At 34.4% G+C, this 15,094-nt stretch overlaps 1 protein-coding gene across 4 annotated transcripts; it reads right to left on the bottom strand.

The window, feature by feature from the left end:
* Positions 1 to 287: 287 nt before the first annotated feature.
* Positions 288 to 14,835, bottom strand: LOC135582048 (calmodulin-binding transcription activator 4-like). 4 transcript variants are annotated; one of them, XR_010489042.1, is made up of 12 exons: positions 14,447 to 14,787; positions 13,395 to 13,520; positions 13,171 to 13,286; positions 12,074 to 12,162; positions 8,651 to 8,696; positions 6,502 to 7,009; positions 5,734 to 6,014; positions 4,256 to 4,941; positions 3,532 to 4,123; positions 2,593 to 2,886; positions 1,496 to 1,617; positions 288 to 651 (listed from the first exon to the last, which is right to left on the bottom strand). XR_010489042.1 is itself a non-coding variant. In XM_065119402.1 (11 exons), the coding sequence occupies exons 1-11, from the start codon at positions 14,463 to 14,465 to the stop codon at positions 1,594 to 1,596; spliced, it is 2,631 nt and encodes an 876-aa protein (XP_064975474.1). In that variant the 5' UTR covers positions 14,466 to 14,835; the 3' UTR covers positions 1,250 to 1,593. The 4 variants fall into 4 exon arrangements, 3 of the variants coding, with proteins under 3 accessions (XP_064975474.1, XP_064975473.1, XP_064975472.1); XM_065119402.1 differs by lacking the exon at positions 288 to 651 and having other exon boundaries at positions 1,250 to 1,617; positions 5,734 to 5,864; positions 14,447 to 14,835; XM_065119401.1 differs by lacking the exon at positions 288 to 651 and having other exon boundaries at positions 1,250 to 1,617; positions 14,462 to 14,787.
* Between the last annotated feature and the right edge of the window lie 259 nt (positions 14,836 to 15,094).

Raw genomic sequence — 15,094 nt, 5'->3', positions numbered from 1 at the left:
TAGAGCCAATATCATGAATTTTTAGGTGGCTCAAATGTAACTTTCAAATCAGTGTCTCACAAAACCAAAATCTCCATCACTAAAGTATCATGAGGCCATGACTCTATCCAGTTGCTTATTCATTGTGTGATAGTATGTCAAACCACCTATTAAGGGATAGAAGTAAGTTGACCAATTAATCACAATTAAGGTGGATGTTGGTGTTATTGATGGAAGGTTGTTTTCTAGGCATTTATTATTATTATTATTATTATTTGTGATAATTGCTTCCTAGAAAACTTATCATGTGGCCCACTATAAATATTGGTGATCGATGATAAAGCAGCATGTTCAAGAGAATAAAATGAAGCACAAAAATGAGCACTACTAGAGGAGAAGGTGTCATACATAGCAATAGGAGCTGTCGCTCCTTTTACATGTCATGCTTCCCTCCACAAATCCAAAGAACATCTCCTCCTAAAAAATATTGGATCAATCACCATCTTAGAATATTTGTATATACTAAAAAAGATAGATATACCCTGCAAGTTGAACATGTGGGAGTGTTTGACTATTTCTCATCTCTTTCTTTGTTGCTTGAAGCATGTAAGGAATCATATTGCTCGACATCGATCTCTCATCCAAACTTTGTGCTTTACTCGTTGGAGGTACCTGAAAAGACATGAAACACAAGAATTATAACAAGTTGGCACCAACTACATCCACATAAATTACATGTTAAGAGCAGGAACAAGGGCAGCATCCTATGTCTCTCATCCTAGCTTGTACTGCATGCTGCTTTGATTCTTCCAAGGCCCGACCCTCTTCTAAATCTTGTTTGCTAGCTCAACACATTTTTGTTAATTTAGTGGTGATTCATGTTTTTTTTTTCCTTTAATTTTGTTTTTATGCTAAGTACTTACTTCAATGTTCACATTCAAGGAAACTTAAAAAGGAAATAAGAAAAGAAGAAGGAAAAAAAAAAAAACGAATTCAGTGAGGCATTCAAAATATAAAATTTTCTAACTGGCATAGCTCATTCTCCATCCCTGCAATAATTTATTTTCGAAGAACCACAATTATGAAAGTTCACATCATTGAATAGTTGGAAAAGGACATATTTTAGCCAGATAATGAAGTTCTGAATGACAAGGAAATCTTAAGATACTGAGAAGATTGGCATCTCCAAACAACAACCATCTAAATCTTGTACTTACTATAAGCTAATCTTTTTAACTGATACTGTTGTGAAGAGGATAGGAGAGACAAATTCACATGATAATATTCTATATCACTTAAAAGTGTTATAATATTCTACAATCCATTTTTGTAGAATGGTTATACAAATTGAGAGAACATAAATATACACATCGTTAATACAAAGATTAATCTAACAAGCAAACATATGTTGATGTAAACAGTTATACACATCACAACCACTAGAATGCATTTGCACTAACAAAATGAAGAGCTTACTGCCTTGCTGGGGAACAAAGATGCCATTTTTATTACATACACTGATATCTACATGTTTGATCAACTTCAGTCGATCTTCTCGGGTAAGTGAAATATGTTGTAATGGTATTTCCACGCTCAAAGTTATCTGTGGTTACATTATCCACACTGACTTAGCTCAGCCTGCACAGAAAGAGAAGGAAAAGGCATAAGTTATCATCCATGTACAGACCACAAAAAGATAAACTGTTGTCATAGATATCGCTGCCAACAACACAATTAATTTTTTGGGTAAAAATGAAAACTTTGTAATAAGATGTCAGCTCTCTTATATGCTCACCAATAGATGGAAAGAACATGGGAAGCAGCAGTCATGAATTTGTATTTCGCTACTTGCTCCGTAAGGTGCTTTACATTTTTCAATATGTAGACAATAGTTTCAATAAAACATTTATGACAGTTTTTTTTTTTCAAAAGGAAAAAAATTAAACTTTAGTCAAAAGAGGAAGAACTATGCAAAACATCATCGTTCACATCTGAGTGAACCAAAAAGTCCAGCTCTGCTGGAGGATTCCCAACCCAAACCCTAGTATATTTGTTATCTTCTGCTAACCTAGCCAACCAGTTTGCAAATCGGATCCCTATGACAGTTTTGAGAACCATCAAAGTGTTCCTAGGATTCTTCTGGAGGAAATAAGAACCAATAACTGGACCTCAAATTCTCGATTCCCAACTAAGAATTATTCAGTTTCATTGGCTCATGATTTGTGCAACCAAAGACCTCCAAGGACATGTTTGTCTCAACTGAAAAATTAAATAAAGAAAACAACAGCAAGAGAAAACAGAATCTGCTTATTTGCTTAGCACAAATCCACATTAACATGTGGCTTATATACTCTAATAGAGCCCAGACACTAGTGCTTTGGTTGCAATCACAATGTCAAAGCTAATCACTTGGTTTTTGACAAAGCTATTAAGATCCGATAGTATAGTTAAAATATTCCAATAGAAATGGTCAATGCAAAATTTCATACTACATGATATATGTGAACCTTTCATTCTTCATGCTGGTTCAATGGTATACCACCACCTCCACATTGGAGTTTGTTACAGCAGTTGGGAAAGCATATGGTGTCATATGAATATTAACTTTTATACCTTAGCTTGTTGGTAGGTTTCGAGCATCCGGCGGTACTGCAACCGTGCTTCAGGACTCTCTACCACAGATATGACCCTTGATAGAGCTTCATCCAGAGCTTTATTGACTCTTTGTTTGCGGAAAACCTTGATTACGTCATCTTCTTCCTCCACATCAATAGGTTCCAGTTCAGCTCGGAACCCTCGTAAGCCAACTCCTTTTCTATACCACCTTAGCATGATCTTTTCTAGTATACCAACACTCCAAAGAAATTCTTTCTCCTTTTTGTTTGCTAGATGAGCTCGTACATGAGTCTGCCAATGAAAACAGAAAATAAAATGAATGCAACACCAAGTGACACATACTCCCTGAGAGTTTAATGAAAGGGCAACCAACTAGTATATACTCACCATCCTTTTAACTAAAATAATTTACCATGTTAATGATTTTAAAAGTTCTAAAAAACCATCAAGTACTCTGTCCAACCTGAAGATGCAAGAATTTTTTAGATTCCAGTTTTAATTTTCTTCTCAATGGGTTGAAAACTTGTGAGCACACTAAACTCAGGTACAACATTGTTTAAGAACTTGGTATTTGATAAAAAAAAGTATGATGTACAAGGATCAATTTTCATGCCTCATGATGCACTATAATTGACTTGATTTACAAACAATTATATTTCCATAGTTACTACCTCCAAGTGCCAATCTCTCTAACAAACTAATATCAGGAATTAAGATTCTTTAACTTTAAATAATCTGGTCATATTTATTATACAATATATATATATATATATATATATATATATATATATATATATATATATATACATACATACACACACACACACACACACACACAAATAACATAATTTTCTTCCACGGATAAAAATTATGTTCAATAATTTTGTGCAAGTGATAACTCAATTATGAATTGATAAAAATGAAAAGTTCAATAACCTGTATCTTCACAACATTAGCACGCAGTTTTATGAACTCTTTGCGTCTTCTCCAACGTCGATAGTTCTTTTGAATTGATACAGCTGCTTTATCAAACTTTTGATCATGATAACCAAAAAGAGTTTTATGCGACCTGGATGCAACTGAAAGTCCATGGACTTCTGTAGGAAATATATCATATATGCCTTGAAGTATATCAGTTTTTTGTATATTCTTCCTGAAAGAATAGGCACGGAAGGCTGCTTGTATACGGGCTGCAGCTTGAGTGGCATTTCTGACAGCTGCTAATGAATCTTTTAGTGAAAGCTGATCCTCCGTCCCACCTTGCAAGTGGGCCCTTCTCTCAGATATGTTGTCCACACCTCTATCAGCTTCCATAGAAGCAGACCCTTCCAAAATCTTTGTTTTCTCAGTTGTAAGAGAAAAAAGATGAGTAGTTAGTGCAGCTTCTGAAAGATATCCAGCAAGACCTTTGTGACCATTATCAACAGCTAGAGAAGCTGGTGTTTTGCCAGCTGGATCTTCTGAGGTTGGATTTGTGACTGCTCCAGCCGAAGCACCAGCAGCAAGCAGTGCAGCAACCATTTCTTCCCTGCAAAATTATTAGAGGTTAGTTTGAAATTTTATGATTTAGGTCAATATCTTCTCCTTTAAATTATTTTGACAGACTATGTCATTTCTAGGTCAGTCTAAGGGAATCAATAATTTCATTGATTTCAGTCACCTTCCAAATCTAGTAGCCCAGTGAAGTGCAGTCCATCCATTTGAATCACGGTAGTTTATGCACGTGCCAGAGTTAAGAATTGGGTGTAAGGCCCACCGATATCCCAAGCCAGAGATCATGTGTATGATGCATTGCTCATGCTTGGACAACACAGAACCCTCATCAGGATTGCCCTCATGTTTGGATGTTAACCATTGCTGCAATTTATCCTTTAATAGTTCTTGCAGAACTAAATTCATTATCACTTCTGGAGGCTCTGACTCAACTAGGATTGATTCAATGATCAACTCCAACTGATTTTTCAGTCTTTTCGTCTCCCATGAAGGATTGACTTCTTGTTCACGCTCCAGTTGAGAAGCTACAGTACTATGTCCAGAGAAAAGTATCTGCACTAAATTGACAAGCAATAAGAGTTCATTGGAGCTTTTTATTGCATCAGCTGGAGATAAGGCTCTACTGGAGCTTGTTCTTTCTTGCTTTTCATGAAATACAAATTCATGCACTTCACTGCAGGGTTTCCCATTGCCAGATGTAATGCACAGTTTGACCTTTCCTGCCATATGCTGTGGAGACTGGCAACGTAAAACACCATCCTGAACAATTTCAAGTGGAACTTCAATATCTCCAAATAATACAGCCCATGCACACTCTGAAGGACTGCAAAGAAAGTTTCCTGTGATTAAAACCTGCAATATCATGATATCCAGTTGAGATGAAATGAAGAAATATTATCTAACAAATTACTCTCTTAAAGATGAGAATTCAAACCAACTGGTAGTAGAAAAGGATAGCAATTCCAAATATTTTTCATATGCTCACTTGTTTATATATAAAAAATAAAGAATAATTGGAATATATCATAATAGCAAAAAATTAAAATTTGGTCATAAATAAAACATTGAAGTAAAATGTATTAGATCTTTCTTCATATTTTCTTACATCTGAATTACATTATACTATATTTAAGATGTTAATACAAAATTGAATATTTAAAACAAGTACACATTATAAAGTAATAAACTTATTACATATTGAGACACTTCCTGTAACACCCCCGATTAGTCCCACATTGGAAGTAAATAAGATTAAGATTGATTTATAAGGTTATGATGAGTATATTATTATAAACTTCAACTTAGTTATTTTGGTTAATGGTTTAGACCAAACGAAGTTGATAGGCTAGTTAGGCCATCAAGCCTAGGTGTTGTGACACTTCTTGTCATATAATTTGTTCTTGCATAAGATATCATTAAAAGTAGCTATGCATATTCTGCATCATTATTTCATTATCTAGGTCCTTTCATATTGTTAGTACAATTAGACGTAATTAAACATGATTAAATTAAATACTTATCATCATATATATGTAACCACAATTGTAATGAGAAAAATATCCTGTGGATCTTGATTTTTCATTTCCAACTCCTATCATGCTTGCACAACATTACATAATGTCATGGAATCGACTTCATCAATACCTTTGTATTCTCAGAAGAAAATGCCCATTCAGGAGAGACTTCACGTATAGTAAACAGATGTCCTTGTGGCACAGTCAAACTCAGTTCTGTTCCAAAAGGCGCTTCAAATTGACTCTGCTCATACCATATATCTGAAAGGTAAGAGGCAAATGCACTATTTTCAGCTGAAATGGGAGCTTCATCCGTCCCTAGCTTCATACAACTGTGGTTAGCTACATAATAATCTGCTTCAGAAGAATAGCTTTGCTGAAACGGAGATCCATGAAGCCATCTAAGATTATCTGATGCTCAATGGTAAAAACAAAACCATCATCAATCATATGGAACTACACCATCTTTAAGGTATAAAATGTCAATGTCAAACTCAGAAGCTTATAATATGCAAATATTAGCTAGTTGGCAGGTTAAATAAAATTTTCATGATTGGGGAATTCATTCTTTGTAAAGATATAACTAAAAGTGGCAACAAGTTCATATAGTGAAGAAAACTATCAACTGCTAATAGTTATTGACTAGTATAAAAAAAAATTCAAAATTTGAATAGCTATCATAAAGGGCAGTTAAATCATTCGTTGATAAATGTTTAAAGTTTAAACTAAGTTAATAAAGGGCAAAAGGATTGCTTCCTAAATTCTGATAAAATTTTCTTTTTGTGTAGAACTATTTTCTTTAGTTAAGTTAATCAAGCACCAAATAATATATACCTACCTGCCTTAACCAAGAGAAATTTCAATCAAAACTTATCCAACTAGATCAAACAACACATACCTGAATTATTCAACAGATTATGCATGCTATCTTCAATATGACCATTTGACATTTGTTTAAATTCATCAAATGAATTTCGATGTGTTTCCTCTTGGGGGTTTCTTGTTTCATGATTCAGAAGCTGTAAACCATGTGTTTCCACGTTTTGATTGCTGCATCGAAGTAGTTCCGTTTTGGAGCAAACAAAACTATCCTCATCATCAGTATCTAAACTTAACTGCTCTTCAATATTTCTCAGTGCTATATTGATCTCTGGCAGCTGTAACTGGTGACAAGATTCTGATCTCTCCATTCCATTTAACTGGGTTGTTCCATTACTTCCTCTATCAAATTTAGAATTAACTTCTTCCACTGATCCTGGACTGCACGAATTCTGACAAGGTTCATTAAATTCACTAGTGTGAGAAGGAAAACATTGTGGTTGATCATTACTGACACTGGTACCATATCTCAATGTCAAAGAAGATTCATTTGAGATGCTTGAGGTTGATTCAGGCACATTTATTCCCTAGATTGCACAGAAAACTATAGTTAAATCACTTGATGTTGCAACTAAACATTGTTTCATAGCAGCATGCTAACTTCAAAGAGGGAATGAGAACCATAATAATACTGATGATTTATGTAAGAAAATTTGCACTCGACTTTCAGTTTAGAGAATACAGAAGAGCTCTAAATAATCTTCATAAAAGCTGATCTTAATCTAATATCTTTCCAGTTATTTTGAGGACCATTATTAGAAAGTTCTGTATTCATATTTTAAAATTCGAGAATCAAAATGAATTTATAGATTTCATGATGACAGCCCAGTTGATAGTAGACTCAACCCTCAACTCATTCAATAATGAAAAATATTTTGCTTGCACTCAACATTCAGATATCTCATAGATATACTTTCGACCTGATGTTTCAGGAAGCATTTTAAGGGCTATAACTGGAGATCTTTAAAGTTATTCACATTTTGTACTCATAATCATTTTGAGGGCTACAGCTAGAAAGCTTTGAAGTCATTCACATTTTGTTTTCATATATAAATCCCTCTTCCTTAGATACATTAATTTGACTATGATCATTCCACAAAAATATGGTTTGTGCCAAAAAGATTAAAAACAAATTTTCTTCTTTTTCTTTATAAATATTTCCTTATATTTTTATTAAAAAAGAAAATAGAAAAAAATAATAATTATAATGGATTTAAAATGAAAACCCATTTTTAAGTAAATCAATTGCAAAATGCTTTTGTAGAGTTTCTGATATCTCTTTTACATCTTCTATGTGAAAATATTCAATTCTCATAATATCTTCTTTACTCTTATTCAAAAGGTCCAAGAATTTGTGTATATTGGACTTTTGAAACAATTACTAGAAGGTAATTCTAATTGGTCAATAAAAATAAATTTCAATGGAATTTCTTTTTTGTTTTTGTTTAGATTAGTTAACCTATTTGAAAGGGGTATACTGTTTTTATAATTTTTGGAATTAACATCCTCTTCCTCTTCATGCAGAGAAGAGATAAATAAACCAATTAAATCATAAGAATCATCGTAAAGTACTCTCTTAGGAGTTAAACTTCCATTCATCCATATTTCTAGAAAAGGTATACCTGTTTTTCATTCCCGTTTGTATAGGATAAAAATAATATAATTTTTCCAGTTGGTTACGGAACCCATAACTTCATTTGCCCTCCCACCTTTTCCAATGAAAAAACAAAGATACAAATAATCATATAATGTTCAAAATCTAATCCAATTGTCAAGTAATTTAATTATATAAATTCAAATTCACAGGATTGACCAGGTCTTATTTGATACTCTGTAGCACCACCAATACTAAGTAGAACAATTGAAAACTGAAGAGCATAACCAACTGATCAAGTAGCATTTCAGAATTCATGCAAAGGTTCACAGAAAAATGTGAAAATAGGTCTCCAAGGAGAGCGCTAAAGGATAGGTTGTCTCTTAGCTGCATGCTTGAGGAATAGATATTTTGATCTTTGATTGCCTCCTTTGATGAAGTGTTTACTCTGAGACCCCTTCTAATTTCACTCTCTTCTTTTTTTGAATAAATTATTATCATCTACCTTACTCATTTCAGAAAATTATAATTTAAACAACGGAAAAAAAAAGCATGTGCAGAAAATATAACAAACCTCAATAATTTCTCTGTAATGTACAAGAGCTATGTGCTCGTAGGCCCTGAACACAAGTAAACACACTATAAAAATTCTGTGAATACAGCAATATGGTTGCAAAACCAGATCAAGTTTAGACAATAAATCAGTTCAACCAACTAGTGTAACTTCAATAGAAAGGAATTTGTTCTAGTACCACAGGCTGTTCCCATTGAGTTGCTATTCAAACTTAGTAAAGCTCTTAGTCCTATCTTGTTATTTATTCTTAGTGAAGTATGAAGGAAACAACCATGAATTCAATCATAATACCACCATGGGATGTAAACTAGCATATATAGTGAAAATAAAGTACAATTATGAAAAAAGATTGGTACTTCTACTGGAATAAAGAGGAACGGCTATGCTAGGATGTTGTCACAGTTGCAAATTCGGCTATGATTATATATTTCCACACCCAAGCTAAATTCCAGAACCAAAAATTGCAACTGATCACTCCAATGAACAAAAAAGGAAAAAATATACTTAGCAGAACAACAACTCCACAGTTGACCTCACAGAGAGGAGAAACCTGAAGCAGAAGATAAAATAAAAAAAGAAAATCCACTATTAACATGATATCTAGAGAACTTGGTCAGCCATGGTCAACGGTCAACACAGACTTCAAGATGCATATATATTGAAGAGCCATTGAACTATCTATCAATCCTCTCATGTCAAAGATGTCTGTGGAAAGTCATGAAGCCATAATCCACATTCCAAAAATTAGTATCAGAATATGGATTATATTCACAGGCACATGACATTTTTTGAGATTTAAAAAGATAAGTAAATGAGAAACTCAAACATATAATTGAGTATCCAATACAGCATTGAGGAGAAAACAAGATGCAGGGAAAATTAGAAGAAATATCACTTTGATGGATTGTATATGATGCTTATTGTATCAATGTTTTGAGAATGTGAAATCTTTTGAGATGGCACTCAAAGAAGCTTAAATGCTGAACAAGTCCACTTCCTTCACTTTATAAATCAAATTTAAGTCATGACTGATGAGTATCCAACATGTGGATCCACATCCAACACAGTTAATACATCTCAGGTCCAGTTGAGTGTCCAAGTAACACTGGATTTATTTGGGGGTTAAAAGGCCAGAACTAACTTATAATGTAAATAGAATATAAGCATGCAAAGTAATTATATTGTTTCTTCTTTAATTGCCACTTTTTTACTTCATATCAAAAAATCACAGGTAGAAGATTAACAAAATATAGAACACGTCAGATGACACGGGGACTTGAAACTAGAGCGAAAACTGCTGTAACTAACAAGGAAGACAATGTGCTGTTGAGAGCCATAGAGATGAATGAATAAAACCTTCTATAAATATTTACATAACTAAGGTTCTAATGAGGAAATTCATAGTATTTCTGACAAGTTGGGTGTTTAACAAAAAAATACACTTTCGGCACCTATATATTTTTTCATATATGCTTTAAAATAAATATCCTTTTACTATCCTCTAGAAGTTAACCTTCATACATGCTCATTATCCGTCGTTTCAAATCGCTTGTCATATCCATATTCCATAAATGTCCAACATGAAACTTTTTGGCATTCTTTTTTATATTGCTCAAAATATCTTTTTCATTTTCCATAATTGTTGCATTGATAGGATACTTATGGAATACTTCACAGATACTTCTTGGGAGAACTATGTTATCTTATATGATAGCTTTTTATGTTATAGATGAGACGGGCATATGATTAGATAGATTGTTTACATGTTGTTTATATTATGCATCCAAAAATAATGGTCCTATCTACTTATTATAAGTTCTTATTTCTCCATATTCTTCAAGACAAAATTTGTATTTTCGTATCGTATCGATGTTTCAAGCTTGGCTCAGTACAGTACGGTACAAGCGTACCGATCGGTATGCTAGGGTGTACCGCTCGGTGTTTGTATATATATAATATTTTAAAAAAAGGAGGCGTATGCTGCCTCGGCCACATCATCTCCTTTTCTTCTCCTCATCATGTCAGACGAGGAGAAGACCGGTCTTCTCCTCATCTACGACATTCGGCGAAGGCGTCAAAGGCCACAAACACCTTCGGCCTTCGGCGAAGAATGCGACAAAGGCCGCAGGTGTCTCCAGCCTTCGACAAAGAAGAAGCCAAGCCGTCGCCTCTCCATTACCTTCTGGATCAGGATCGTCGAGGGAGGGTGGTGTCGGATCGGAAAGCATCAAGGTTCTCCCGATTCTCTCTCTTCTTTTAGCACCTTCTCCCTCTTCTCCCTCGACGTTCTTCTTCCCTCGCCGCAGCCAGGGAGTAGCTAGGTTGATACCGCCCGGTAGTAGACAATTCGTGTACCAGTTTACTGGTGGACCGGTACGTACCGTGCAGTACGGGCGGTATTATTAGAAATTAAAATCTTTGCTTCAAGAATTATATCACAATTTTTTCATGATGAATAAATTAGGGATGGGCTGTGTACAGTCATATTTAATTTATCACACTATTTTAGAAAAAATCTCTTTATGAATATAGAGATAAAAGTGTGTATATTGACTATTCTCGGATTCCACATCGACATGAGCCTCACATATTGATTCATCCTTTAATAAATTAGAGACAGTAGTAGTACATTATTGATTATTAGTATCTATCATGATAAGCATTTACATATTCTAACACCATTAAGTGATGTCAAGCATAGTCATTATAATAAATGTGCCTAAAATATTTTTCTGTCAGATTAATGTCATCTAGTAACAAATTTTCTCAAGATATGACATCTCAATATATCTTTATCATACAATATAAGTTAAGGATTTAGATACTGAATCATACTTTCTATTTCTCTATATTCTTTAATAAATATATTTCCATTTCTTTCATAATGAATGAATTAGTGATGGCACATTATTAATTATTAGTATCTATCATGATAAGCAATTACAAATTTTTAACACCATTAAGTAACATCAAGATTTGTCATTATAATATATGTGCCCAAAATATATTTTTTTACTGTCAGATATACGTCATATAATACCAAAGTTTTCAAGATTTGACATATCAATACATCTACGTCATCTGATATTCGTTAGGGATTCAGATACTGACCAAACCGATCAATATTGACTGGTCCAACCTCATATGACACAATATACCAAACATAGAATGAGGCATTCTTTAGTATTATCACAAAAATGGACCTGTATTCATTACTACTTAGTATCTAAATCTTTGGCAACTGTTTCATGTTTCAGGGAAGATTGCTCATAATAGGCAATAGCTAATCAGATATTATTAGATCCTATTTATGCTAAAATTAGATATTATTATCATGATGCAGGATCCAGATGAGAATTACAAAAGGAGAGGTAATAGTAATAGTTCTAGTTCTCCAGATGTACTTAGAGTTGATAATCTTACGGATCCAGCATCCAGTAGCTCCTCCTCTGAATACAAGAATTTTTCTCTCCACGGGCATAATAGCAATTTATTGCTTCAGAGTTCCCAACCTAGCCATGAAAGGACATATAACAAGAACGATGTATAAAAGGCACATCAAGAACAGTAGTATTACTGCTGTTAACTAAATGGTAATAAAATTATAACTAAATCAGAACTTTTCCATCAGAAAGAATGAAGAAAGATGAATAACAACTTGACCCCAGATGATAACATGCATATGGATCTAGTTCTTTCAAAAAGGACAAGGAAACTAACAAGAACAGTAATAAGTTCTGTGATATGTTAAGAATGGTACTAGTGCCAAACACACAACTCGATTCTATAAATGCTGAGTACTGACTACTTTCTGAGTATAAGTTTCATACTATGAAGAAAGAACTTAAATCTTGATCTGATACTCCTATTGGACTGGTCCAATACCGGTATACTAACTTATATTGTGTGATATCATTGAATAAAATAATAACAAAAACAAGGATAAACAGTATCATGCTGATGTTAAGCTATATATTCTAACACTAATACTTGGTCATGCCGGTAAATACTAATTCAGACTGGTATGGTCGAGATCCGAAACCTTGCTATGGAGGTACTCATTGTGGAAACCTCAATATAATTCAATAAGCTTGAATTTCATGTTAATTTTTGAGTTGTAGGTCCTTATCACCTGTTTCAGTCTAAAAGATTCCATACCTTCATTGCAAGATTAATAGGTATATTTGAAATTAACTCCCATATCTATTACCACATTGAAAGGTAAAAGATATGGTGGCACTATCCAAGTTATTTCTATTTTCTACAAGGTTTTAAATCGGCATTGAAGAAGATAAAATTTTGGGCTGAGATGCTAAATCTTTAAGCTATGTAACTTATAAATTATTTTTTCAATAAACAGCTATACGACAGGAGACAAGCTAAGCATGACCAGTAAAGGATAAACTACAAGCTAAACTCTGCAGAAACTTTATGGCTCTATTATGAAAAAACACTTCTCGTAGAACTTGTAATAAAATAAAAAAAAAGCATCAATATATCGAAAGGCTATCAACACATACCTTAAGACGCTCATGACCTTCACGAGCAGTTTTACCATTTTTCTTTTTCTGCCACGAGTATCCATCATTACGAAAATAACGAAGCACTCTACGGTTGAAAAGGAACAAAGAACCACCTGTCAGAAGAAATCAAATCAGCACCGTGCTGACGTAGTTAGAAGATGACCCTATTTGAGCACATCATCATAATGTACATATAAGATACGGAAGAGTATGTGCATTACTAGGTGGCTTCTGAGGAGGCTTCTGGGTGATCTTAAAACTTTCATGATTCTGCAGAATATATAAAACTTCTACAGGCTTCAACCACCGGGACTGGGCTTCTTCACTTAACTTATTTATATCAAATCCTGTAACAACACGAGAGAAAACAACTTATATTTGTTTGAAGAATCCCAATATTCAGTCAATCCGTACTAATTATGACAAAATACTTAAAATGTTCCATAAATTATGAATCTAATTTCACTTGTTCCTTAATTTGACTTGACATCCTCGACCTATCTAAAAGAATTGTTGAGATGCTGATGATATGTACGTAGTCAATCAGCTTGCATGAACAGAAGTCCCCAAAGAGTGAAGGATGCAAGAAGCAAAAAAGTGCCAACCTAGACTGACCGTGCCTATATGTCAGAATTCTGTTGGAATGTTTACACGATGGCTGGATGATTTAATTGACTTCACATGTTATACATTTCAGCAACCTAAGTATTCTCCCCCAGTTGACCGTCCAGCGCATAAGCATTCTGTCACTTACTAATTACTGATGCGCAGAGATAAACTGCATCGACTCAGGTAGGTTGATGTCAATGACACAAATCAAATTTCAGGAAACAAAGTGAAATCGATCCCCTAATTTAAGTAGAAAAGATTCAAAGACATGCAAAATTCAAGCTATTTAGGTACTCATTGACCGTTTCAAAAGCAGTAGAAGCAGAACTAGGAAGTACATCCATAGTCTCGGAAGCACGATCATAGCTTGAATTTTCAGGACCATTTTTTCCGTGACCCACGGTTCAGTGAAAAAGAAGGCGAACTAGATGAGCACCAATTCGCAAAAAGGTCACAAAGTCGAAATTTTGGACGTTAACCGACGTTATTTAAGGAATCAATATCTTTGCCAAACCATTCACAAAGAAGAATCTAAGTTCCTGTTCCGATATTATCCACCAAACTCCACTCAAATTCTTATTCGTCGCAGAAATAAGAGACCTACAGGAGCAGCCATAGCCGAAAAGCAAAAGAGAAGAGAAAAGAAAAAGAAATTGGAACAAACCCGCCTGGATCATACCCATCCTCGGCTTCCGGGAGTCGGCCTCAGATCCGATCGCGGGGAGCTGAAGCTGCGGGGAAAGGAATCAAATCCCGAGGGCAGAAACAACGGCGGAGTCCAACAGTGGTCTACCGACTCGGTGAGTAAGCAAAGGGGAAGCGCCGAAGAAGCCCCGTGGAAGGAGAAACCAACACAAAACAACTAAATTCGCCCCCCCTCTCGCTCTCTTCCTCTCTCTCTCTCTCTCTCTCTCTCTCTCTCTCTCTTCCGAACGTGAATTAAAGGGGCAGAGCAGAGAGACGAAAGAACGACGACACCGGTAGAAGGGTCTCAAACAAATACAAATTTAATACCTATACCTGAGAAATAACACAGAAACGGCGGGAGACAGAGAGAGTCGACAAGTGGATGGTTACCCAAGTCTGCATTAACTATTGATGATCGTTACTTCACAACCACTTCCATACATTATAATGGGTTCCTTTTTACATATTTATCCTTTCCAATTTTAGAATTTGCATATTTATACCCCAATTTATTTGCATTAAGGTATATATATATATATATATATATATATATATATATATATATATTTGGAGTTACAAATGTTAATGTAGTGTATCTATTAAAATCCGTTTCAATATGGCGTCA

The sequence above is a fragment of the Musa acuminata genome, chromosome BXJ2-8, assembly GCF_036884655.1.
Source record: "Musa acuminata AAA Group cultivar baxijiao chromosome BXJ2-8, Cavendish_Baxijiao_AAA, whole genome shotgun sequence".
NCBI classification, from domain to species: Eukaryota; Viridiplantae; Streptophyta; class Magnoliopsida; order Zingiberales; family Musaceae; genus Musa; species Musa acuminata.
This window is presented reverse-complemented; position numbering and strand designations above follow the sequence as displayed.

Excerpts from the sequence above, each read along its gene's own strand:
- LOC135582048 (XM_065119400.1), bottom strand. Across the intron at positions 13,287-13,394 it reads GCCTCCTCAGAAGCCACCTA|GTGGTTCTTTGTTCCTTTTC; the intron begins GTAATGCACATA and ends TTCTTCTGACAG. Across the intron at positions 4,942-5,733 it reads TTTCTTCTGAGAATACAAAG|GTTTTAATCACAGGAAACTT; the intron begins GTATTGATGAAG and ends ATGATATTGCAG.